This window comes from Acomys minous (genome assembly GCF_964271855.1).
Source record: "Acomys minous genome assembly, chromosome: 6".
Classification (NCBI taxonomy): Eukaryota; Metazoa; Chordata; class Mammalia; order Rodentia; family Muridae; genus Acomys; species Acomys minous.
In genome coordinates, this window is record NC_140487.1 from 56,521,971 (window position 1) to 56,542,307 (window position 20,337).

A 20,337-nucleotide genomic window follows, 5' to 3' on the forward strand; every position below is an offset into this window, starting at 1 on the left:
GAGGGAAGGACAGCGCAGTGAAAAGGGAAGCCCAGAAAATTTCAAGTAGACAAGCCTCACCACTGGCTTTCTGAAGTTCACATTTCTAGTACATCTTTAATTCTAGCACTTAGATTTTCCCCTGTGTATTTCCACGCTTCCTTCTGAACACCGCCACTATCCACACTCCTCTGCCTCGGGCTCCCTCCTGCTTGCAGAGTTTAGAATTGCTACAGCACCCGACTTTGTCCTGAGAAGTGACAAAGAAAGACTTATCAGTAAGAGGTAATCGGGCATTTGTATTCACTGTAGTGAACGGAAACTCTAACTTTGCCTTTTATCTTCTGTAGACAAACAGCAGAAAGGTGAATTTGCAATAGACGGCTATGATGTCAGATTGAATAACACCCTCAGGAAGGATGGAAGGAAAGATTGCTGTTTTGAAATCTGTGCTCCTGATAAGCGTATCTATCAGGTTGGAATTCTTATGTTGCCTTGAAATTAACTTGATAAGATGTTCTGATTTCATTTATGGAGACATTAACATTTTATTAAAACTGCCTTTCCTGACATGTTAACAATAAAAAAGGCTGTTTTGTACATTGAACATTCATATAAAGAGGTAATACATTAATTTTTTCTCTGAACAGTTCAAGTGATATATCCTTGCAAAAGATCAAATGAGTCTGTAATTTATCAGTCACATCACATGTAACATTTTATATCTACTTTAATAGAACTGTGTGATTTCCTAAAAGGATCACATAGCAGAAAGAATAAAATCATCAAAGGAAAAATATTAGAGTATTAATGCATATTGTATTGCTTAGGGGTGTGAGAGAAAATGAAGATAAAGACACATTATCAGCTCTACAATTCAAGAGCCATCAGCTAGGCATCAATATGGAATGTATGTTTAATAAGTTTTAAATATCTGAGATTGCAGTTGAAAGCCAGTTAATTAAGTTGTCAGGTAGTGTGTTGGAATCTGACAAGAACATTTTTAAGAAAACTGCACCCAGCAGTCTAAAGAAATTCATGGGTGTCTTCTAATTGTCAAGGGCAAATTTTGTTCATCAGTCCTGCCGTTGACATTGATGAAGAGAAGCAGCATTTTTCCCTGTGCAGCTGCCAGCTGCTGATCAGAGTTTCAAATCCATCATCCTCTGCTTCAATTACATAAATTTGTCAAAATTAACTGTACATTATAAGAAGCATCCTTGCAAGAACAGTACCCCTAGACATGAGAAGAATCACTAATGTTCTCAAGAAATGATAAGAATGCAGCACACCTTTTATGTTGTCATGACAATTTCAGTTCTTATTGTTTAAATTTTTTCATTAGTTTACAGCAGCCTCTCCCAAAGATGCCGAGGAATGGGTGCAGCAGCTGAAATTTGTATTACAAGGTAAGAGCATCAGCTGAATGTGTTTTCATGTGTCTTATCTATTAATTTAGTAATGGGTTGACTTGGGTTTTCACATAGCCAGCCATCCTGACTCCTGTTAAGATGAGCAGGAGAATGGTATAATATGGTCCATTCACTTGGGTTGATGAGAGCATCTTCCCTTGAATACAGTTGGTAACGTTAAGATTCATGCACTTAAGGCTAGTACCAAGGTAGCAGGGTCTCTATGCCCTGGATATTTCAAGCTTTTCTTTTCTTTTTTTTTTTATTAATTTATTCTTGTTACATCTCAATGGTTATCCCATCCCTTGTATCCTCCCATTCTTCCCTCCCTCCCATTTTCCCCTTATTCCCCTCCCCTATGACTGTTCTTCAGTGATGGTTTTGGGCACCTGACAAATAATGATGTAATCCTTTCTGATTCAAAAGGGATGTTATTAATTCCCCTTTAAAAAATAGTAAAGCTAGCTTCTACATAAAAAAAAAAGATTCATGCACTTATAAAACCATTTTTAAAAGCTTTAAATTAAAAGAGTATAGTGGTAGCGTGTAGGTATTAGTTTGTAGAGCTGTGTTCAGTTTCTCTTTTGCTTTCTTTAAAAATTGCTTCACAAAATGTGCTTTGAAGATATGGGATCCGATATCATTCCCGAGGATGATGACGAAAGAGGAGAGTTATATGATGACGTCGATCATCCTGTTCCAGTCAGCAGCCCATCAAAGAACCAGCCAATAGATGATGAAATTTATGAGGAACTTCCAGGTATCTGTTTTGTGGTGATGCACTGAACGATATCGTGGCTCTTCTGAGTGTGTATGTGTGTGTGTGTGTGTGTGTGTGTGTGTGTGTGTGTGTGTGTGTGTGTATGTAATTTGTCATCAAATTGACAACTTGACTTGGAAATGGTGAGCTATTAAGAACAAAGACAAAGAAGATCTTCAAATCTTTTATGAAAAGGTTTCTGCTCGAGGCACTTCAAGTGCAGGGTGTACACTTAGGAAAAGTGAAAGGGACCTAAACATGAAGCAGGTACAAGCCTCATCTCCTGGGACTTTTGGCTCACTAGCATTGTTTATGCTACATAATTTTTTAATTAAAAAATTGACTTGCCTACAGTTTTTTCCACCAACACACACATCTTTTTTTTTTTTTTTTTTTTTTAGTGTCTTGGAACTTCCATTTTGCAGAAGTTCTGTGCACACCCCATATGCCACCAGCCTTCTGCTCTGTAGTCCTCCCTGCTGGAGTACATTGCAGTATCAACTGTAAGCAAAGGTCTTTGAGGTTTTGAGGAACGCTTCTATAATTTGTATTTTATCATAAATAGGAAATCAAAAGCTTTTCTTACTTTTAAAATGTAGGCCTGCTGGAGTGTTGATACATGTCTGTAGCTGTTATACAGCAGAATTACCTATTGACTCCTTGACTGTATGGTTTCTAAAGCTGAAAAACAATCATCTGAAATTCTGGAGCAGTACTGAGAACTGTGTGGCTAACACTCTACGTTGAGAGTGCCCTTTGCCGGACTATTAAAATAACTCTGTGGAGAGGAAAAAGAGATTATAAACAATGTGTACTCGGGATATTTTGCTCTGACTAGGCAATGTAGTACCATAATATAAATCTGTAAAATTGATTTTTAAAATACTTAACATGTTCCAAATTAATGCTCAAGTGTCATTTTCATTACCATCAGTAAAGCATAAGAACCAGAGCATAGACTTAGCATAAAAATGATAAAATCTGAGTTTATTATTTATTAGTTCAATAATATTATAATAATTTCTTCGTCTATAAAATATGGATAATATTGCTGGGAGAATCAGCTGAGGTACTCCATCACAATGCTTTTCTTGTCCAAGTCACAAAATAAATATAACATTATTTTTTTAAATTTACTTATTTTTATTTTATGTGCATTGGCGTTTTGCCTGCATGTATGTCTGTGCGAGGGTATCATATCCCCTGGAACTGGAGTTACAGACAGTTGTGAGCCACCATGTGATGGCTGGGAATTGAACTCAGGTCCTCTGGAAGAGCAGCCAAAGCTCTTAACTGCTGAGCCATCTCTCCAGCCTCTAAACATCATTATTTTTTCATTGTCATACTTGGTGAATTCTTGCAAATGCTCATGTGATGTTCTAACCAAGAAAAATTAATAATCATAGCTATTGTAAAAAGTCCATGTGCATCTGTGAATTGTGTCTTCCCACCCTGCAGGAGGATGCTTAGCACAGAAGTATAAATTGGTGGGAACAGGGACCTGTGAGATTCTGTTGTTCAGTAGAGTTGTATGTTTATAGCCCCACTTCCTGATCTATCCTAAGAAAGTGGCGTCTGCCACAGCGTTACTTAGCCTTAGGTAGAGAATCTCTTTGGCTGCTTGGTTTTAGTCGCCATATCATGAATACAGTTGCTTTAGACTCCTGACAGGGCTGAGAATGTCTGCCGATGTAAACCCTGAAACATGGAGCCTCTCACCATGGTGTCACCGCCGTACACAGTTCAGCCGTTAAGACTTTACAGTCCATGTATTGTGTTACAGTTGCTGAATTAACTGTTAAGTTCTGTGTTTCTTCAACTTTACTCTTCTCTTCCCACCACCCAAAGAAAAACTTTACTGAGAACAAAGATCAAATATACAGTTGTTTCTATAGCAAAGGCTCAAGGAAGATTTTCTGTAAGTAGCTTGAAACTTTAGAAATATGAAGCATCTTACGTGTTCCCTCACTACAGATGTTCTTCCTCATCGGCCCTCCTCCCCACATACATAGATTTTTTTGGCCCAAAGCCATGTAATGTTGGAAATAACTGGTTATTCTTTAAGTAGTGCTACTTCTTTTAGTCGTGCTAGGAGAAATTTAAGCTGCTCTGAGGTTTCTTTGCCTCTGCCTGGGATCCCCCGTTGCTGTACAAAGTGATTGAGCTTGATAGAGCCTGCGACTGTGCCCCTGGGAGAGGCGCTGCCGGGAGCAGCTGTGGAATGTCTCCCGCTTGCTGCTTCCCCTGTGTAGCCAAGAGCCATTTCAACATCTGCGCAGTTCGGCAGCTTTGTCAAGCTGAAGCCCTCAGCTACAGAGGGGATTTTTCATAGGAGGCCCTAAAGTTATCTCACAGTTAGACGTTTTGTTCATTTAAACACCTGAAACTGGCAAGGTAACTTTAATTTTCAAAGGCTTCTCTCTTTTCGGGTTGACACTCAACCTTGCTGCTCTCACCACCTCTTTGAGTTTGAAATGTCTTTTGAGGTCTGTGTGATGGGAGGAGTGAGGACACATGGGGCATGGCTTCACACTGTTGGTCTGCGTCCAGTTCTGTCCAGAGAATGTTTGTCTCTGAAGCCCAGTTGGTTATGCTCCCAGAATTAAATAATAATACTATTTCAACACAATTTTCCATCAATTCCTTATTGTTGAAAAACTAACCCTTAGTTGAAAGATGAAGCACACAGATGTATCTGAAGAGAGGGTGTAGGCTTCGCCATGCTGCTCTGAATGCTAAACTCTTTGCTGAAAAAAGCGAGCTCTTGCTCTAGTAAGTAATAAACCTTCATTGTTTAAGTCTCAACAGTAAGAAGAAAACATTGCTTAAAATTATGGTGTAAAGTATTTCTTGAAAAATGTTTATAATTCTATGGGATTGTAAATAGTTTCACAGGAATTGTTTTTCAGTTAGAATATTCCAACTTTATTGCAGTGCTTTCTCTTTAATTTCTTGTTCATTAATTTTTAACTAACTTCATAAAAGAACAGAATAAATGTCTAGGTCTCTGTGTGTTTCGGGGTTTATACACGTGTGGAAGAGTTGAGGGAGGGTTGTTAAGGGCAGTCCGAAAGCTGCTGGCTTTTCAAGTGCCCCAGTGTTTTGCCATCTTTTTTTTTTTCTGTTTTATTACTGCTTATTAGCATAGGCCAGTTAGATTTATAAACATTGTGATGTTACTATAACATACTTTTGCTTGTACAACTAATATATTGGCTAAAGTATGTTGAACTGATTGATGGCATAGTAATGAGCTCACTGTTTCAAATGTATGGTCAGATTGTTATTAGAACTACAGAAAAGCACTTCTGCCTCACTGTGAACCTTGAAGGCAAAACAATACTTGGGAAATAGTCTTACAAACCAACCTAGCTTGCTCCCTGTCAGCTTAGCGGGTCACCTGACCTTTTCCCTTTAGTGGCAGGAAATTGTATATTAACAACAACACAATTTCTGTAGGCATAGAGTGAATAGAATCAGCTGGCTAACAAGAATGGTAACACCCATTAGCCTATTAACTGTGCCACTTTCTGGGGAATTGCACTTGAAATGTCTCCTGGCAAGTGAACTAGAAGACAGAGGGCAGAGTAAAGCAGGAAGACAAATTCCTTTTCCATTAACGTGTTTTATTTTGGGTTTTTTCTGTGTGTGTGAATTCATTTTTTTTTTTTTACGTTAATGACAGATTGGACTATTTGGAGCCAGCAGAGGGTGTTTTTATCCTGTGGTCACTCAATTACATTTTAAATTTATTCAGTCCAACTATCTGCATCTAAAATGGAATGTAAAGTAAAATGCAGCTATAAATTGCTCAATGAAACTATTATGTATATATAAAAAGGAACAGTGTTTGAGTACTTAAATTTGAAGTAGTTTCCAGCAAGTGAGCACAAATGCAAGTTTAATCAATAAATAGTCAGAACCTCCCTCAATCCATTTAACTTTATTTTCTTTTCATCACTCATAGCACCAAGTTAATACCAAGGCTGTAGGACCCTTGCAGTCTCTAACATTAGCATTGCTATAAGGCAATGTGGTCCTAACTTCAGATTTTCTCATTCTTTCTTTGGAATGCAGTGGAAAGACATCACCTAACTTTCACAGAACCACAGTGTATTTAACATCTTGTATTGCTAATCCAAGAAGCCTTCTTGCTTCCTTGTTCTTAAGCAAAGTTACTGAATTTAGTAAATTGGTAATACTGTCTCCTAATTATGGAATGATAAATATATTTTCCCAAGTAGATAACTAGAATTTTAGCCTCATACTCTGCTGAGAGGATTATCAGAAGTTATCAAAAAAAGGGAAAATTCATAAATCACAATCACTGTATATATATATACACATATATATATACAGTGCTTATTTATGTATCTACTCACACATGCATATATATTTATACACACATATACACAAACAAATGCATAATACTTTTTTTATTGTGCTGGGATTTAAACCCAGAGCTTTGGTGCAAGGGCTCTACCACTAAGATAGACCTTGTTTGTATTTTTATTTTTGGTCCCTGCAGATGTATTTTTAATCTTCTTTATAGTGTTTATTTTATAATAATGATAGGAAGTTTTGGAATACAGTTTTGCTTGCTGGTTTGTTTTTTTTTTTTTCTACATTACTGTTGGCATTGCACACAAATTTCTTCATTATAAAAAATATATACTAACCCAAATACATATGATAATATATATAAAGCTAAATATTTATAAACATGCAAAACACAAGTAATTCATGTTTGTGAGTTAAAATTATATTATCTGACTACAACAGGTAAGACTTTCATTTCTGGCATATATTTAGTAGTGCTTAGTGTGTTTGTGTGTATGTGTGTGTCCCTGTCCATACAGAGATGTTGCTAAACATCTACAGTACACAAAACAGGCTCCATAACAACTAAGTATGTGGCCCAAAATGTGAGTAGTACTGAGGTTGTGAAACCTTGGCCACAGGGATGCAGTAGGCAGTGTTTGCTTTATCTCTCTTAGCTTTTACATCGGTGCTATGCAGAGTTGCACCCTGATGTCCGTGTAAGGGTTTGCTCATGTTTATAGGCACAACATAGATCTTTTTAAGTATATAAAATAAGGTTACATAGGATGTTCATAAGTCTCCGGTTTCCTGTGTTTATCTTGTGTGTATATAATATACTCATGTACCATGAGTTAGATGTTTATATTTTTACAATATAGAAAGCCTGTTAAAACTGACTTTGTGTATGTCTACCATGACACTTCTTTTCAAGGCATCCTCGTCGCTCTCCCCCTTCACCCACTGTCTCCTCATATCTCCTGTGACCCTGCCTCACGTATCTAGAACGCCTCCCAGCCTGCCTGTGACTAGCAGATTAATGCAGTCTAGAAAAGGGGCTTTGGAAGGAAAGACATCACTTTGCATCCCAGCTTTGCCCCTAGCTATGAACAAACAGGAAGGACGGAGATTGCGAGGGGGATGGTGACCATAGAAGTAGGAAAATGTGTCATTATCTCTATTTATTGGCTCTTTTAAAATAAGCCTTAATTGTCAATTTACAAAGGAGGTGCAACTAAATTAGCAAATAGTTACGCAGTCAGCTGGGGTAAGGCGGAGCTGTGGGTCACTGAGGGCGTGCAGTAGAGGGGAACTGGGAAGTGACGGCAAAGGAGAGTTACGTCAAAAACAAGGCAAGAGCGAAAGGCAAGAAGCAAAGAGGTGACGTGGCAAAGATAAGGCTATAAAAATCATTACAAAGGTAGCTTGATCTGTAATCCGTTAAAGAAGAGATCACAACAGATTTTTTTTAATCAAGTAGAATTACTAGAGAATATATACCTGAAACAAAGCTACAGAGAGTGTTCCAAAGTAAGGAAACGGAGATAAATACTCCAGTAGCCCTTCCCAGGGAAAGCGACTGTGGCGATAGTAGTATCAGGCAATGTAGAATTTAAGATAGAAAGTGAGAAGACCACACTAGAATAATAATTAACGCTAAAGCTTTATCTGAACACATACACTTTAAATCAGTAATACAAAACTTAAAAAGATAAACAAATTCTACAAGTTAACATTCCTCAGCCGCAGAGGGATATTAACACAATGCCCTTTAGAAACTGGCTGGCTAAGGAGGCAGAAATTTAGTAAAGATGGGGAAGATTTGAAACACAAAATTAGTGAACTCAATCTAATATATTTAAAAAGGTCTGAGTGATCTCAGCAAATAATAATGAATCTATATACTTTGAGTCCACAGAGAACAGTCATGGACACTGATTACCTATAAATTCACATTTTAAGTCTCAACAAATTCCAGTGAGTCATACATAGACTACATTCTTTACACGGGTCTGGGAATGTGGCTCGGGGCTGAGCACTTGCCTAGTAAGGCCCTAGAGTCTGTCTCCAAACTATAAGTAATGATAAAGATGATAATGAACATCGAAGTTTTATTATCCACTATTTATATTAAGGCAGTTAAAAACAGCCTGGTTTTCCTATGTTTGGAGATCGGAAGACAAATTTCTAAATAGTTATGGTAATATGTGGTTCTGAGAGAAAAGGAAAGTGTTCCAGATCAAACCTTTGGGCATCATGCTCTAAACCATCGGATGATGTGCTGATGGATGAACAGGCAGAACACTGTATCACCTATGAACTGGAGATAAAAGAGTAAAGACTAAAGTTAAGGGTACCTTGGATGACTGAAGGAGACAGAAAAGGCATAGAAACTTTGACAAGCATGAAGGACCCTGCAAAAAAGGATTCCTTTTTTAAAGAACCTCATAGGATCACTAGAAATAATTGGTTGTTTAGTTTACTGAATTGTAAAATCTTAGACACACATATTTATTCAGATTGCTAAAGAAGCCAATAGCATTCATATTAAAAAAAAATTCTCAACTCAAAAGTAATCAAGTATCAGCCTCACCAATCAAAAAGGCTGATGCTTATAAAGCAAAAAGAAAAGCTGTGCTAATGGGGCTGACCTGTTAAAATTTTTTCTGTGACTCCTAAATGGAGTCCTCACCCTGTGTCAGAAGGTCAGGTCGTCACACTGCAGGGTTTGTGTCTGTACATAACCCAGCTCCTGACCGTTTACCACCAAGAAACCTCACCAGCTGGAGGCTTCTAACTACGTTCATACCAAGCCTTCAAACTGGAGCCTTCACATTCCAGATAAGATTTTTTTTTCCCATGGAGAATATAAACAGACCGCGGGCAGCTCTGGCTTTCTTGTCTCCATGTTTTCAGAGGACAGAATATGATAAAGGTTTTAGTTGCTACACAAGACCCACTCACCTCTTCGGGTCTCAGAAACACACACATGTGCATACGCGTGCACACAGCTGCACACACAGAGGCATCGGTGGAGACATTCTGCAGCAGGAGAGTATCACGCTTCACTATTTTTGCAGATAGGTCAGCTGGGAATATCGGCTTCCTAAGAGTATCTCGGCTGCTTACTTTAAAGCTGTGATTAATACGAACGGACAAGTTCAGCAGAGTGTCAGTGATAAATGTAAGCACTCTTCATTTCTGGCCCCAGCCAGGACTGTGGTTGAATAGTGCAGAGCTTTCATCAAAATGGGAAAAAATCCAAGCTAACTTAATTACGCTTAAGTGAGGCTTTACCTTGATTTTGTTTCAAAGAAAACACTCATTTGTGGATGTGTTCCTTGTTACTAGAACTTCATTAGAGTTCTCACAAAGAGGTAACTTCATACCCTCCATGCCCATCGCGCCCTTGGTCTTCCCTACAGAGACTGAGATGGGTCAGAAAGCCTTCCCACAGAACAAGGAGGCTCGGTGGCTGAGATGAAGGGCACTTTCCAGCTCTTTCTGGATCTGGGTCCCAGCTCTCCAGCTTCCTTGTGTGGCCCTCTTTCTCCATCCCTGGTCCCAGTCATGGGGCTAGCTCCTCTGCTTCCTGTTTGGTGTGCATATGCTTGTGGGAGCTCACTTTGGTCCCTGTCTCTTCATACCTTTTTACCTGCTCACCCTTAGTTCCTTAAGTGCTTTTCTGTCCTTACCCACAATGGAAATGGCCTCTTCAAAGTCATTGGTCTTCTTCCGGTCGTCAGTCTTGGGCCTCACGTCGAGGTCCAGAAATCTCATGTTCCTGGTCACTGTTTTGTCTTGAAATTATGTCATCTGTTGGCACTCCCTGTTTTGTTTTAATACATGTAATATTTATGAAAATTATATTAATTACTTTTTAAAATGCTGTAATAACATTCCTGGAGGGACCAGCTGAAGTGAGGAAGGAGTCATGCTGGCTCCATTGGCAGTACAGTCCATTATGGTGGGAAGGCATGGTGGCAGGATGGCGTGGGGCATGGCGGCCGGAGCTGCAAACAGAAGGTAGAGAGCTCAGGCTAAAACCAGAAGCAGATAGCGCATTCAACACCCCATTCTGCAGCACACCCACCCCACAGCAATCAGTTTCACGAGCTAGGCCCCAAATCTGAAAGGTACCATAGTGCCCCAGCCCAGCTCCTCCGGCTGGGCGTCTACAGGGACTCATCTCCGCCAAGTGTAAGAGCGAGCATTTCAGCACGCCAGTGAGCACCAGTGCGCAGGACTAGTTCCTTCAGATGGTTTGCTTTCTAGTTGGACTGTTATGTCCTTCATGGTAACACTAAACGAGCCTCCATGCATTCTGTGCCATGCGCCTTAGTTACTCTACTTATATTTATTGACCACCCACTAAGTGCAGGGAATTTAGGCATAGAATTGATATGTAATTTCCGTGAAGATAATTATAGAGCTGGATACATAGTGCTTACAACCCTGCACTCCAGAAGTTAAGACAGGAAGATGGTGAGGTCAGGGCCAACCTAGGCTACAGAAGGATTATACATGTTACAGATTATCACGGATTATAGTAAGAATGCCAAGAAGGAAGATAAGAGGAGGGCTTGAGAAGGAATAGCTAATTCCATAGCCAAGGAAAAGATGGCATTTAAACGGAAAACTCTTAGGTAAAACTGGAAAGTAGAAAAAGCCAGAGTTCTTCCTGGCAGAGATCACTGAGCTCTGGTTCTGAGGTGCTATGCATTTTGGGAACCAGAGAGTAGGACTTCAGGGTGCCAGGCAGGGAGACTGGGGCCAAGCAGAACCTTTGTAGGACAGAATCACAGCCCCTATGCCTAAGGGACATTTGGAAGATGTTTGCTGAGTGTCTAAAGTGAGACTCACCCAGTCCATCAGACGCCCGCTGTGATGCAGCTCATGAGGTGAAATCTGGGGGCTTGAAGAGCAGTTCTTCCTTTCCACTCTTCCTGGACAACTCCGCCCCTCTACCCCCACCCCTTACCCCCCACCCCCACCCCTACTGCTATTTCTGTTAACAGTACCAGTGTTCACTCAAGTAAAGAGTGTAAAATACCTAAAACTCATTCTTGAATCCTTCCTTGATCATCATGTCTCCCCCCCATCAGGTTAACTATCAGTTTCTACAAATTCTTCCCCCGAATTCATCCATCCTGGCTTTCCATACACGCAGACGTTCATGATTTCTCCCCTGGATCATCATGAGGGCTCCCGAGTGCTCTCTCCCATCTCCAAAATACATCGTGGTCATGTTAATCCCTTATTGGGTTCCCGGTGCCAGGTACTTACCAAGCTGAAACTCCCTGGCCAGGCCCTGAGCCCTTTCCATAGTCCAGCTTTACTCTGTCACCCCAGCCTCATCTGTGCTGCCCGGGCTTGAGACTGAAGTATCCACGGTTCGTTCTTCATGCTGCTCTGAGCTTCATCTAGTTGCCTTGAGCTGAATCACTGTGCTGAGTTAATGAACTAATTCATGGAAGAAATGCCAGTGAAACAGCAAATAGATGCAACTTTGATTGATTTGCCTTTTTATTTTTTTATCCTGTCCTTTCTTGGAGTTTCTGGCCGTTCTCCCATCTGTGTGCCATGACGGTTGCTTTTTATTTTTTGTGTTCATTTTTGCACTTGGTCCTGCTTACTTTGTCTAGTCCCAGGTCAAACCGCATCCACCCAGAAAGCCTCTTCTGCCCAGCCCAACGTGCACTGGCCTCTGCTTCTCCAAACTTCCATAGCTCCGTCACTTTGAAATGAATCACATACCACTGGGTGACTTTTTTTTTTTTTAAATCACTGTCTGCTATTTTATAAGCCTTGTTATTTTACTTTTTATATAGCTTTTTAGCAAACAGAAAACAGTTGTTCTAAGTGCCTCAGGACAAGAAGCAAGCCATGTGTTCCTTGGCCTGCCCTTTAGATAGTTCCTTATTCATTAGAAGTCAGGAAACTATACCTTCACCAGCATAGAGCCTCTAGTTAGTGACTTCTTAGTTAAATAAAGAGAAACCATGAAGGCATCTTTAAGATAATTCTTGTCTTAAAAGCATCAAGTATCACAGCAACCTGAAAGAGTGATTGCCACATTGCATGCTGTCAATATTGAAGCATGTCCCATTGTCCAAAACTTCATTGAAATTTAACATCGCCATCCCAGGGAGCATAGTCTCAAATGAATTTATGTAACCGGATACATCAAGTGATGAAAAGCTCCCATTTCACCAAGTCCTTTGTACCATTAAAGATGGATCATCTATTCTTAAAAACAGGACCTACTTGGGTTACCAGTCCCCTCGGCATGCTAGTCATCTCAAATGAGGCATTCCCCAGGAAATGACATTGTGCTCTGTGCCCACTCACTCAGTACAGGCAAGAGGAAGAGAAGATGTCAAGAGCACAGGCCTGTGACTGAGTCGTGAAGGCTACCATCTGGGAATGTGTTGTAACCAGTCTGCAAATGAGTTTCCTGTTTAAAAATAAGCTGAGACATGAGTCGCACAAGCAGCTTGAGTAGTGACTAGAGAGATGCTTTGGCGGTATTCTCCAGGGCATCCCAGGCTCCTTCCCACTCTTAGCTAACTTCCTCCCATAGCCTCACGTTCTGCACCTGATTTCGCCCCGCTTACTAAGTCTTCTCATCCAACAGTAGCCTCTTGCCTTCCTCCATCACTCTTTCTCTCGCAGACTGTCTTACATCTCACTCAGAGTGTCATGGAAACATCCTGATTAGGAGTGTCAAGGTGACTAACATTCACAAGTAAAGCCAGGCGTGGTGGCGCACACCTTTAATCCCAGCACCCAGGAAGCAGAGGCAGGCGTGTCTCTGTGAGTTCGAGGCCAGCCTGGTCTACAGAGTGAGTCCAGGATAGCCAAGGCTACACAGAGAAACCCTGTCATGAAACAAACAAATAAAACAAAAGGAATCCATGAATAAAGTATTACCTATTCCTATTGTCATGTAAGTCTTGGGTGTGAAGGACAGTAACCCCAAAGCGTGGAGAGCTACATAAGCCTGGAGCCCACGTGTTTATGTACTCTTTCATGATAGCTCTTATTAAAGGCATTAGGAAAAGGTCATCTGCTCTAATCATCGAGCAAGGAGAAACTGGAAAAGTGAAATATAACAGGAGAAAAGTAGAGAGGAAAAACCCATGGGTTTTTCATAATTCAATTAAATTAGTCATCGGATGCACACACACACACACACAAGCAGTCAGTGTGCTCGGCACTAAGTATACAGTGTTGACAGCATTAGTGAGTGTCTTAACCAAGGACGATTGTAGCAAAAGACCATTGAGAAACTGAAAAAGAGCAAAGTTCCACACCAAGCCTGTGGCCATAGCTGAGGTGCCTAAAAGGGCCTGGGTCTAGAAGCAGTGTGTGGTTGTAAACAGCACCTTTCAAGCCTTCTGAAGATGACAGTAAAACAAAAACGCATTGAACACACTGAGATGTGGGCAACTGGTGTTCTGTTTGGGAAAGGCCAGACTGCTGCATAGTCACTACTAGAGCCAAATCAAGAATGTCTACTCATGCAAAGCTCAAGAAAGGGCTCAGAATTCAGAATATTTGGAAAATTACTATCATCAGCTTAACGCTTATACCTACTTTTGGTCCCCCCCCTTAAAACAAATAGAAGAAACTTTCTAAAAGAGGTAGTGTAAGAAACCACATTGCTTGAGACATTAAAAAAACCAAACAAACAAATGGCCTAAAGCCCCAGGAGCTATCCACATGGGATTCATCCTTCCTAGGGGAACGCAAAGGGGCCAAACTAATAATGTTAAGTGTGCTTTGCACCTCTGGCTTTTGAAAAGTATGAAAATGGAGATTTATGTTCCCTGGCCTTCTCCCGAATTTCTTACACAGGAGTTGCGTGTTTGCTTGACTGTTTTTCTAGCCCCGTATTCTGTCAGCTTGTCGAGTTTCCGCCTACCTCTGGGGTGGTCTGTGGTCCCTGGCTCTGGAGGCTCCCTCCATGATGACTGTGCGTTCGCTACTGCCACGGCCTTGACAGCCTTACAGCCGTGTCAGGTTTCCGGGCTTGGGAACACCATCCTTGAGGTTATAGGTGTTTGGACCTTATAGTGTACAAACTTGAGGTTTTGATTTCTCACAGAAACCGCACACCACTCTCCAGAGACCCGGAAGGCAAAACGCTTCCTGATAGCATTACCGGAGAGGTGGGGAGCTCACTGCACCTCTCACTCCTCTCAGGCCCACAGTTTTGTCTCAGGTGTTTTACTGCAGCCTCCGAACCACTCTGCACTGTCAGTCTGTTGTTTTGGACAAGTAGGGAGAGACGGGTTTGTTTCATTTTAGCCGTTGACCGTACTGCTGCTAAAGGTTACCATGAGTAATTGATTACTGTAAAAACCCTGCAATAGAGATTTAATTATAATCATGTGATTTATAAACTTTAACTCAAGTTAGAGAAACAAAATTTTGTGTGTTTACTATAGGCAAGGCTCCTTGCTAGGTGTATCCATTCAGAACACCGGTGATCTTTATGTTCTTAATATTAATTACTTCTCAACAAAAAGAAATACTTGTTGGATTTATGATGGGAGATCTTAATAAGTCTACTGGCTTTATGGAGTAAGCTATCCTAAGTGACCTTTTGATACAGTTTAGGGCACACATGATGTTTGTGTAATACAAAGAGATCCTGAAAAAAATTATAGTAAAGTCAAGACTCATCCAGATCTGTATGCGGGCTTTACTTTTATACACTCAGAATAATACATATTTGCACTTGAGGTTTCATTAAGTCAGAATGATGTGGTTTTGGAATATGTTATAAAAATGGAGTTGGCATTCCAATCCACTTGAAGTCCTAATTTAAATATCTTCTTGTGCTAATCAATCTTTTTCTTCCAGAAAATCAAACTCATTTTTTTTTTTACTATTTATCTGTAAAATTCACATGACATGAGCATTATGTGACAAGTTGTTTGGTATCAAGAGAGTGAATATCATCTCAGAGAAACGTGTCATCCGGGAATAGGGGGGGAAATCACACAAAGTAATTTTATTTGTATCATAGTTTCTTCACTGTTGGCTACATCTGTGACAGTCAATTTTATATTAAATAGTAACACTATTTGTTTATGCTCAAATGTATATTGAAGTAAATGTGAATTTTGCTCAGCATACTCTTGTTTGGAAAGACTGTTGGGTTCATGATATACTTATGGACAGTTATAAAAGAACATTGACATTCCCTGTCTAAGAGCATTCAGCTGCCACTTGCTGTCAAAATGCAGTGTCAGAATTTTCATTTTACCCTTACATCTTGCAAAAGTGCAATTTTGAGAGATCAAAAATAGCCAAATACAATTTCATGTGCTTCAAACTAGTAGAAGTACATGTTAGAACCAGGCCCAGGCGCTAGGAGTTATGGGTATTATATGACAGTAGTATAATTAGTGAGCGCTGGAGACAGTTGTCTGCTCACTGCAGTTATTCCATGGCTACATTCTCATTTTCAAGGACTAATACAATAAAAAGATTGAGATGTTCTGTTTTTGTGAAGTGATACACCTTATGTAGATCTCAACTTGCCGACATCGGCTGTAGAGAAAGCTGTTGCACATGTTGGATCTTTTGGTCAATGAGATGTGTAGTGTGTGTCTGATTTTTTGTTTCAGTGTATGAAAATGCTCATGAGCCATCCTGCTGAGCTTTGGTACCCATGTCATCAGTGCTATGAGTGCACATTGTCAGGTGTCTACACCTTGCTGAGTCCGCTGTGGGTTGGCAAGAAGCATATGGGAGGCAGACTTGTCCTATATTGTGTTTCCTTACTGCACGGGACTATACTGAGATAATTTTTCTTCCTGACTTTTTTAATCCAGAAATTACTTTCCAAAGCTAAGTAAAGGATCATGTGATCAAAGCATTTTTAACAAAGCTACCTGAATTCTGTAAGCGCTGGATGATAACTACTTTTCTATAGGCAGAATTGGAGCAACTAAATCCTTTATTAGAAAGCATTTGGATAGTTGGCATTCCTCTCCTGCTGGACTGAGTAGCTCAGGGGAGTTCATATTGTTATTTTATGTGTTGTCTTTAAATTGATGCTTTATTCTGAGCAAGGACAAAAAACATTGAGTGGCTCTCTAAATATGATAGTTAGACAGACCGTTAAATTTACATACTTGATTACATTATTTAATTAGATGGAAATAAAGCCCGGAATTGTACTTTAATATGGTGTATTTAATTATGGCATAACATTTTATCAACTATACGTGTCAGAATATATTTATTAAATGTCATACTTATATTAAAAATAGTTTATAAACAGTTGATCTGAGGATAAGAAAGCAAGAAATGCTTCTCATACTGGAAAGCAGGCAAAGGGTTAGTTTTGCAGCCCTGGCACTGTCTAGCCCTTGGTCCCTAAAGTGGCAGCTATTTGTCCTTGCCGGGTGGAAGTTGAAATTTACTCAATTTCCTACTCTGCAATGCTGTGTGTGACCTTGAGGAAAAAAATCAGCTACAGCGTGCCTGTCATGTACATTAAAAATGCCTTGGCTTGTCTACATAAAACGTTTTGTTTATGTTGGCTTTATTTCTGGAATCCAAGGACGAGAAACTTTCAAGTGAGAGTTCAGCCTGTCCCTTTAGGGAGCCAAACCTGAACAAGGGTTTTGTTTTTTTAAGCTCAGACTTATTCTATGTACTTGGAAGAATATCAAATACTATTTTGCAGGAGCCCTCCATCAGATCAGCTTTGTGTGTTTCCCCTTCCCTCTCTCCCTACGGTTCTCCCTTCTTTGGGGAGCCTGATTCTGCAGAAGTATTGGGGTTCCAGAATGCCTTTTCCTTCCCGGCCAGGATAAATTTCTTTATAACAAATTTATCTCTACGCCAAGAAAATACCTCTCACCTTAAAATTGGAAGGTCCTTAAGTTGTCATTCTGACTATCTGTGCACAGCTCTCATCGGCCCACGTAAATCTGTATTTTGTATTCTGTAAAGTGCTTTAATTTACCACATTTTTGTGTCTTACTGCAGCCAGCTGTAATGAGGAGCAATAGCTGCCTTCTTCAGGACTGATCAGTTACCCTGGGCTCCTGCAAGGAGGGAAGCTGCTCTCTGCTCTGCCTGCTTCGGGCTAGGCCTTCCTCTATCTTTCATCTGTTCAGTCTCTGGGAGTGAGGTGATAGGCGCGATTTTTCCATTTGCAAACTGCTTTCCAAGAAAGAAAAATGTAAGGGGCAAGTGGCAAGCTTTCCATTTTCTGTGGCCATTACATAATTGACTCTTCTGCCTTTCAGCAGTGGACACTATCTTCAGGAGGATATTTTATTCTAGACTGTCAGTTAGCCATGTTATTTTGTCACTGAAGAGTATTAAAAAAATAAGAATATATGTCAATATGACATCGTGAGATTATCTTTTTCATAAGTTCCCTGTTATGTCAATAGGTCAAAGTGCTGGTTACTTAACTAATGAGTATATGAACAAGTGATATATAGAGTCTATATACATGCGGTGTATGTGTGTGTGTGTATATATATGCATATATGTACACAAGTATATGAACAAGTAATATATGTAGAGTCTATATACATACAGTATGTGTGCATACACACATCTATATGTATATATGTGTGTGCACACACACATATATATGTATATATGTGTGTATATATGTGTGTGCACACATGTATATATACACTGGCAGGAAAGACTTGGGTTCTGGAAGCAGATTGCTCAGGTTCAAATCTTGGCACTCCTTCATGCAGCTCTGTTTGCTGCACTGGTCACTGAAATATTTCCAAGCCTCCATTTCTTCATCTGGAAGATGGAATAATAGTGCATCCTCTTCCTCGGAGGGTTTTGAGGATTGAATGAGATTTAGGTGCCTAGTAGTCTCTGCACACAGTAACCCTCAGATTATCCTCATAATGACTACTGCTATAAATCTGCTGTGCAGTATACAGTGTGTTGGGCACTTTATGTCATCTTGTCCTCAAAATAATGCTGCTGTTTGGTGAGGCATACCATGTTTTCAAATTTAAAAGGTCAATAATATTTGAAGTCACATGATAATGGAACACTGAACTTTTGTTTTGTTCTTTTTTTGTTTGTTTGTTTTTGAGATAGGATCATAGCCAAGGACGCTTTTGAACTTGTCATCCTCCTGCTTCCCGTCCTGAGTGCTGAGATTAAAGGCATGCAGCACCATGTCTGCATGTAAGCCTGAATGTAAGCCTTCATGCATGGTGGGCCAACACTTCTCCAACTAAGGTTCAGTAATGATCCTGGCGCACCCAGCCTTGTAAAGTCATACATAGGGACAGCTGCAGACAACAGGCTCTCGAAGTATTGTCCTGGACAAGCAGCATGAGCTGGCAACTTGCATGTTCAAAGATTCCCCCAAATCTAGTGAAACAAAATCCTTATGCCTGGTTCAAAGCCTCTGAATTTTTAACAAGACCCATAGGTATTTCTCTTACCTGCTGAAACCTTAAGAGCCACTACCCTGGGTGAACACCACATCTCGATGATTAGCAGGGATGTTAATGTGACTTATAATGAGTCTCAAACTACAAGTTATATATTGCAGTGAAAGCATTCAATGGTAATGGGGAAATGCATGGGACACTATTATTTGATAATTGCTTTAAAATATTAAATAGTCACTACTATGTACTGTCCTTTCTATTCCTTGGACTAAGACTTTCTAGGCACTTCGTAGCTATTGTAGTTGGACGCAGCCAACTAAGCCCAAACAACTGAGAGACTGAGAGTGACTCTGGCCTCCATTAGGAGGGTGTGTGTGTGTGTGTGTGTGTGTGTGTGTGTGTGTGTGTGTGTGTGTAAATCAGCAGCTTGGGACTTTACACCAAAAGGGATTCAATACAAAGAATATGTAGGAGTAACAGTGACGAGGGAGATGACTGAGTGGCTAAAGCGCTTGACATACACATTGAAGATCAAACTCATGTAAAGTCACATGTGGTAACATGGATCTGTAATCTCAATGCCCCCTTTTGCAAGATACGAGGTGAGACAGGAGAATTCCTGGAGATTGCTTGGTTTAAATACCAGCAAATAAGAGACTCTGTCTCAAACAAGGTGAACGGCCAGAGCCAACACCCAAAGCTGTCCTTTGACATTGGTGCACTACCTGCTTACATGCACTAACACTTGCACGCGTGTGCATGTGTGCTTGTACACGCTCACACACACAAACACACACATGCATACACACTAACAAACATATAAAAATACAGAGGGGAAGATAAGGTAATAAACATATACTGTCACATCTTACTTCGGATAAAGGCGCCAAGTGAAGGTAACTCTGAGATGAGGGAGGCTGAAGGACATAGGAAATAAATAGGGAAGCTGCTCAACTTTATCCACTTTAATTGTGGAGGGGAAACGGACAAAGGTAGTTGTCATCATAATGTGCAATAGCCAGTGAGGAAAGGTGCGCCACCAATTGGATGTATTTGATAGACTTTAAACGTTAGATTTTAAAACTAAAAACTACAGACAAAGAATGAACATGTGTGTTTGGTAGGAAAGCCCATAACTATTTTAAACTGCCATTTGGGTTTTAATTATGAACAGTCTCAGTGAGGGAAAAGATCAGGGAGATGAAAATATATCAGTGCCCTGCTGCTAGAATGCATGGAATGATTTCACTACTGAAGTGACCTATGAAAACAGCTGAAATTCACAGGTCATGACTAGTATAAATACCAGTGCTGTGCTTCTGGACTTAGTAAGGACAATGGCTTAGAGAAGCCAGCTAAGTTTCTGTGTTACATACTCCTTTTCTGTCAGGATAGTCTGAGAGTGCTGACATGAGCAAGCCATAACAAAAGCTCAAGTGGAACACCTAGCTAGCCA

The 20,337-nt window shown here is 40.2% G+C and overlaps 1 protein-coding gene across 2 annotated transcripts in view; it reads left to right on the forward strand.

Annotated features, from left to right (window-relative positions):
• SKAP2 (src kinase associated phosphoprotein 2) overlaps nt 1-20,337 on the forward strand; it is a 148,274-nt gene that overhangs the window by 98,185 nt on the left and 29,752 nt on the right. For both annotated transcript variants that reach the window (XM_084784423.1, XM_084784424.1), the window contains exons 7-9: nt 330-454; nt 1,325-1,388; nt 2,017-2,151. In XM_084784423.1, coding sequence (XP_084640549.1) covers nt 330-454; nt 1,325-1,388; nt 2,017-2,151 — 324 coding nt within the window. The remainder of the gene's footprint in view (nt 1-329; nt 455-1,324; nt 1,389-2,016; nt 2,152-20,337) is intronic.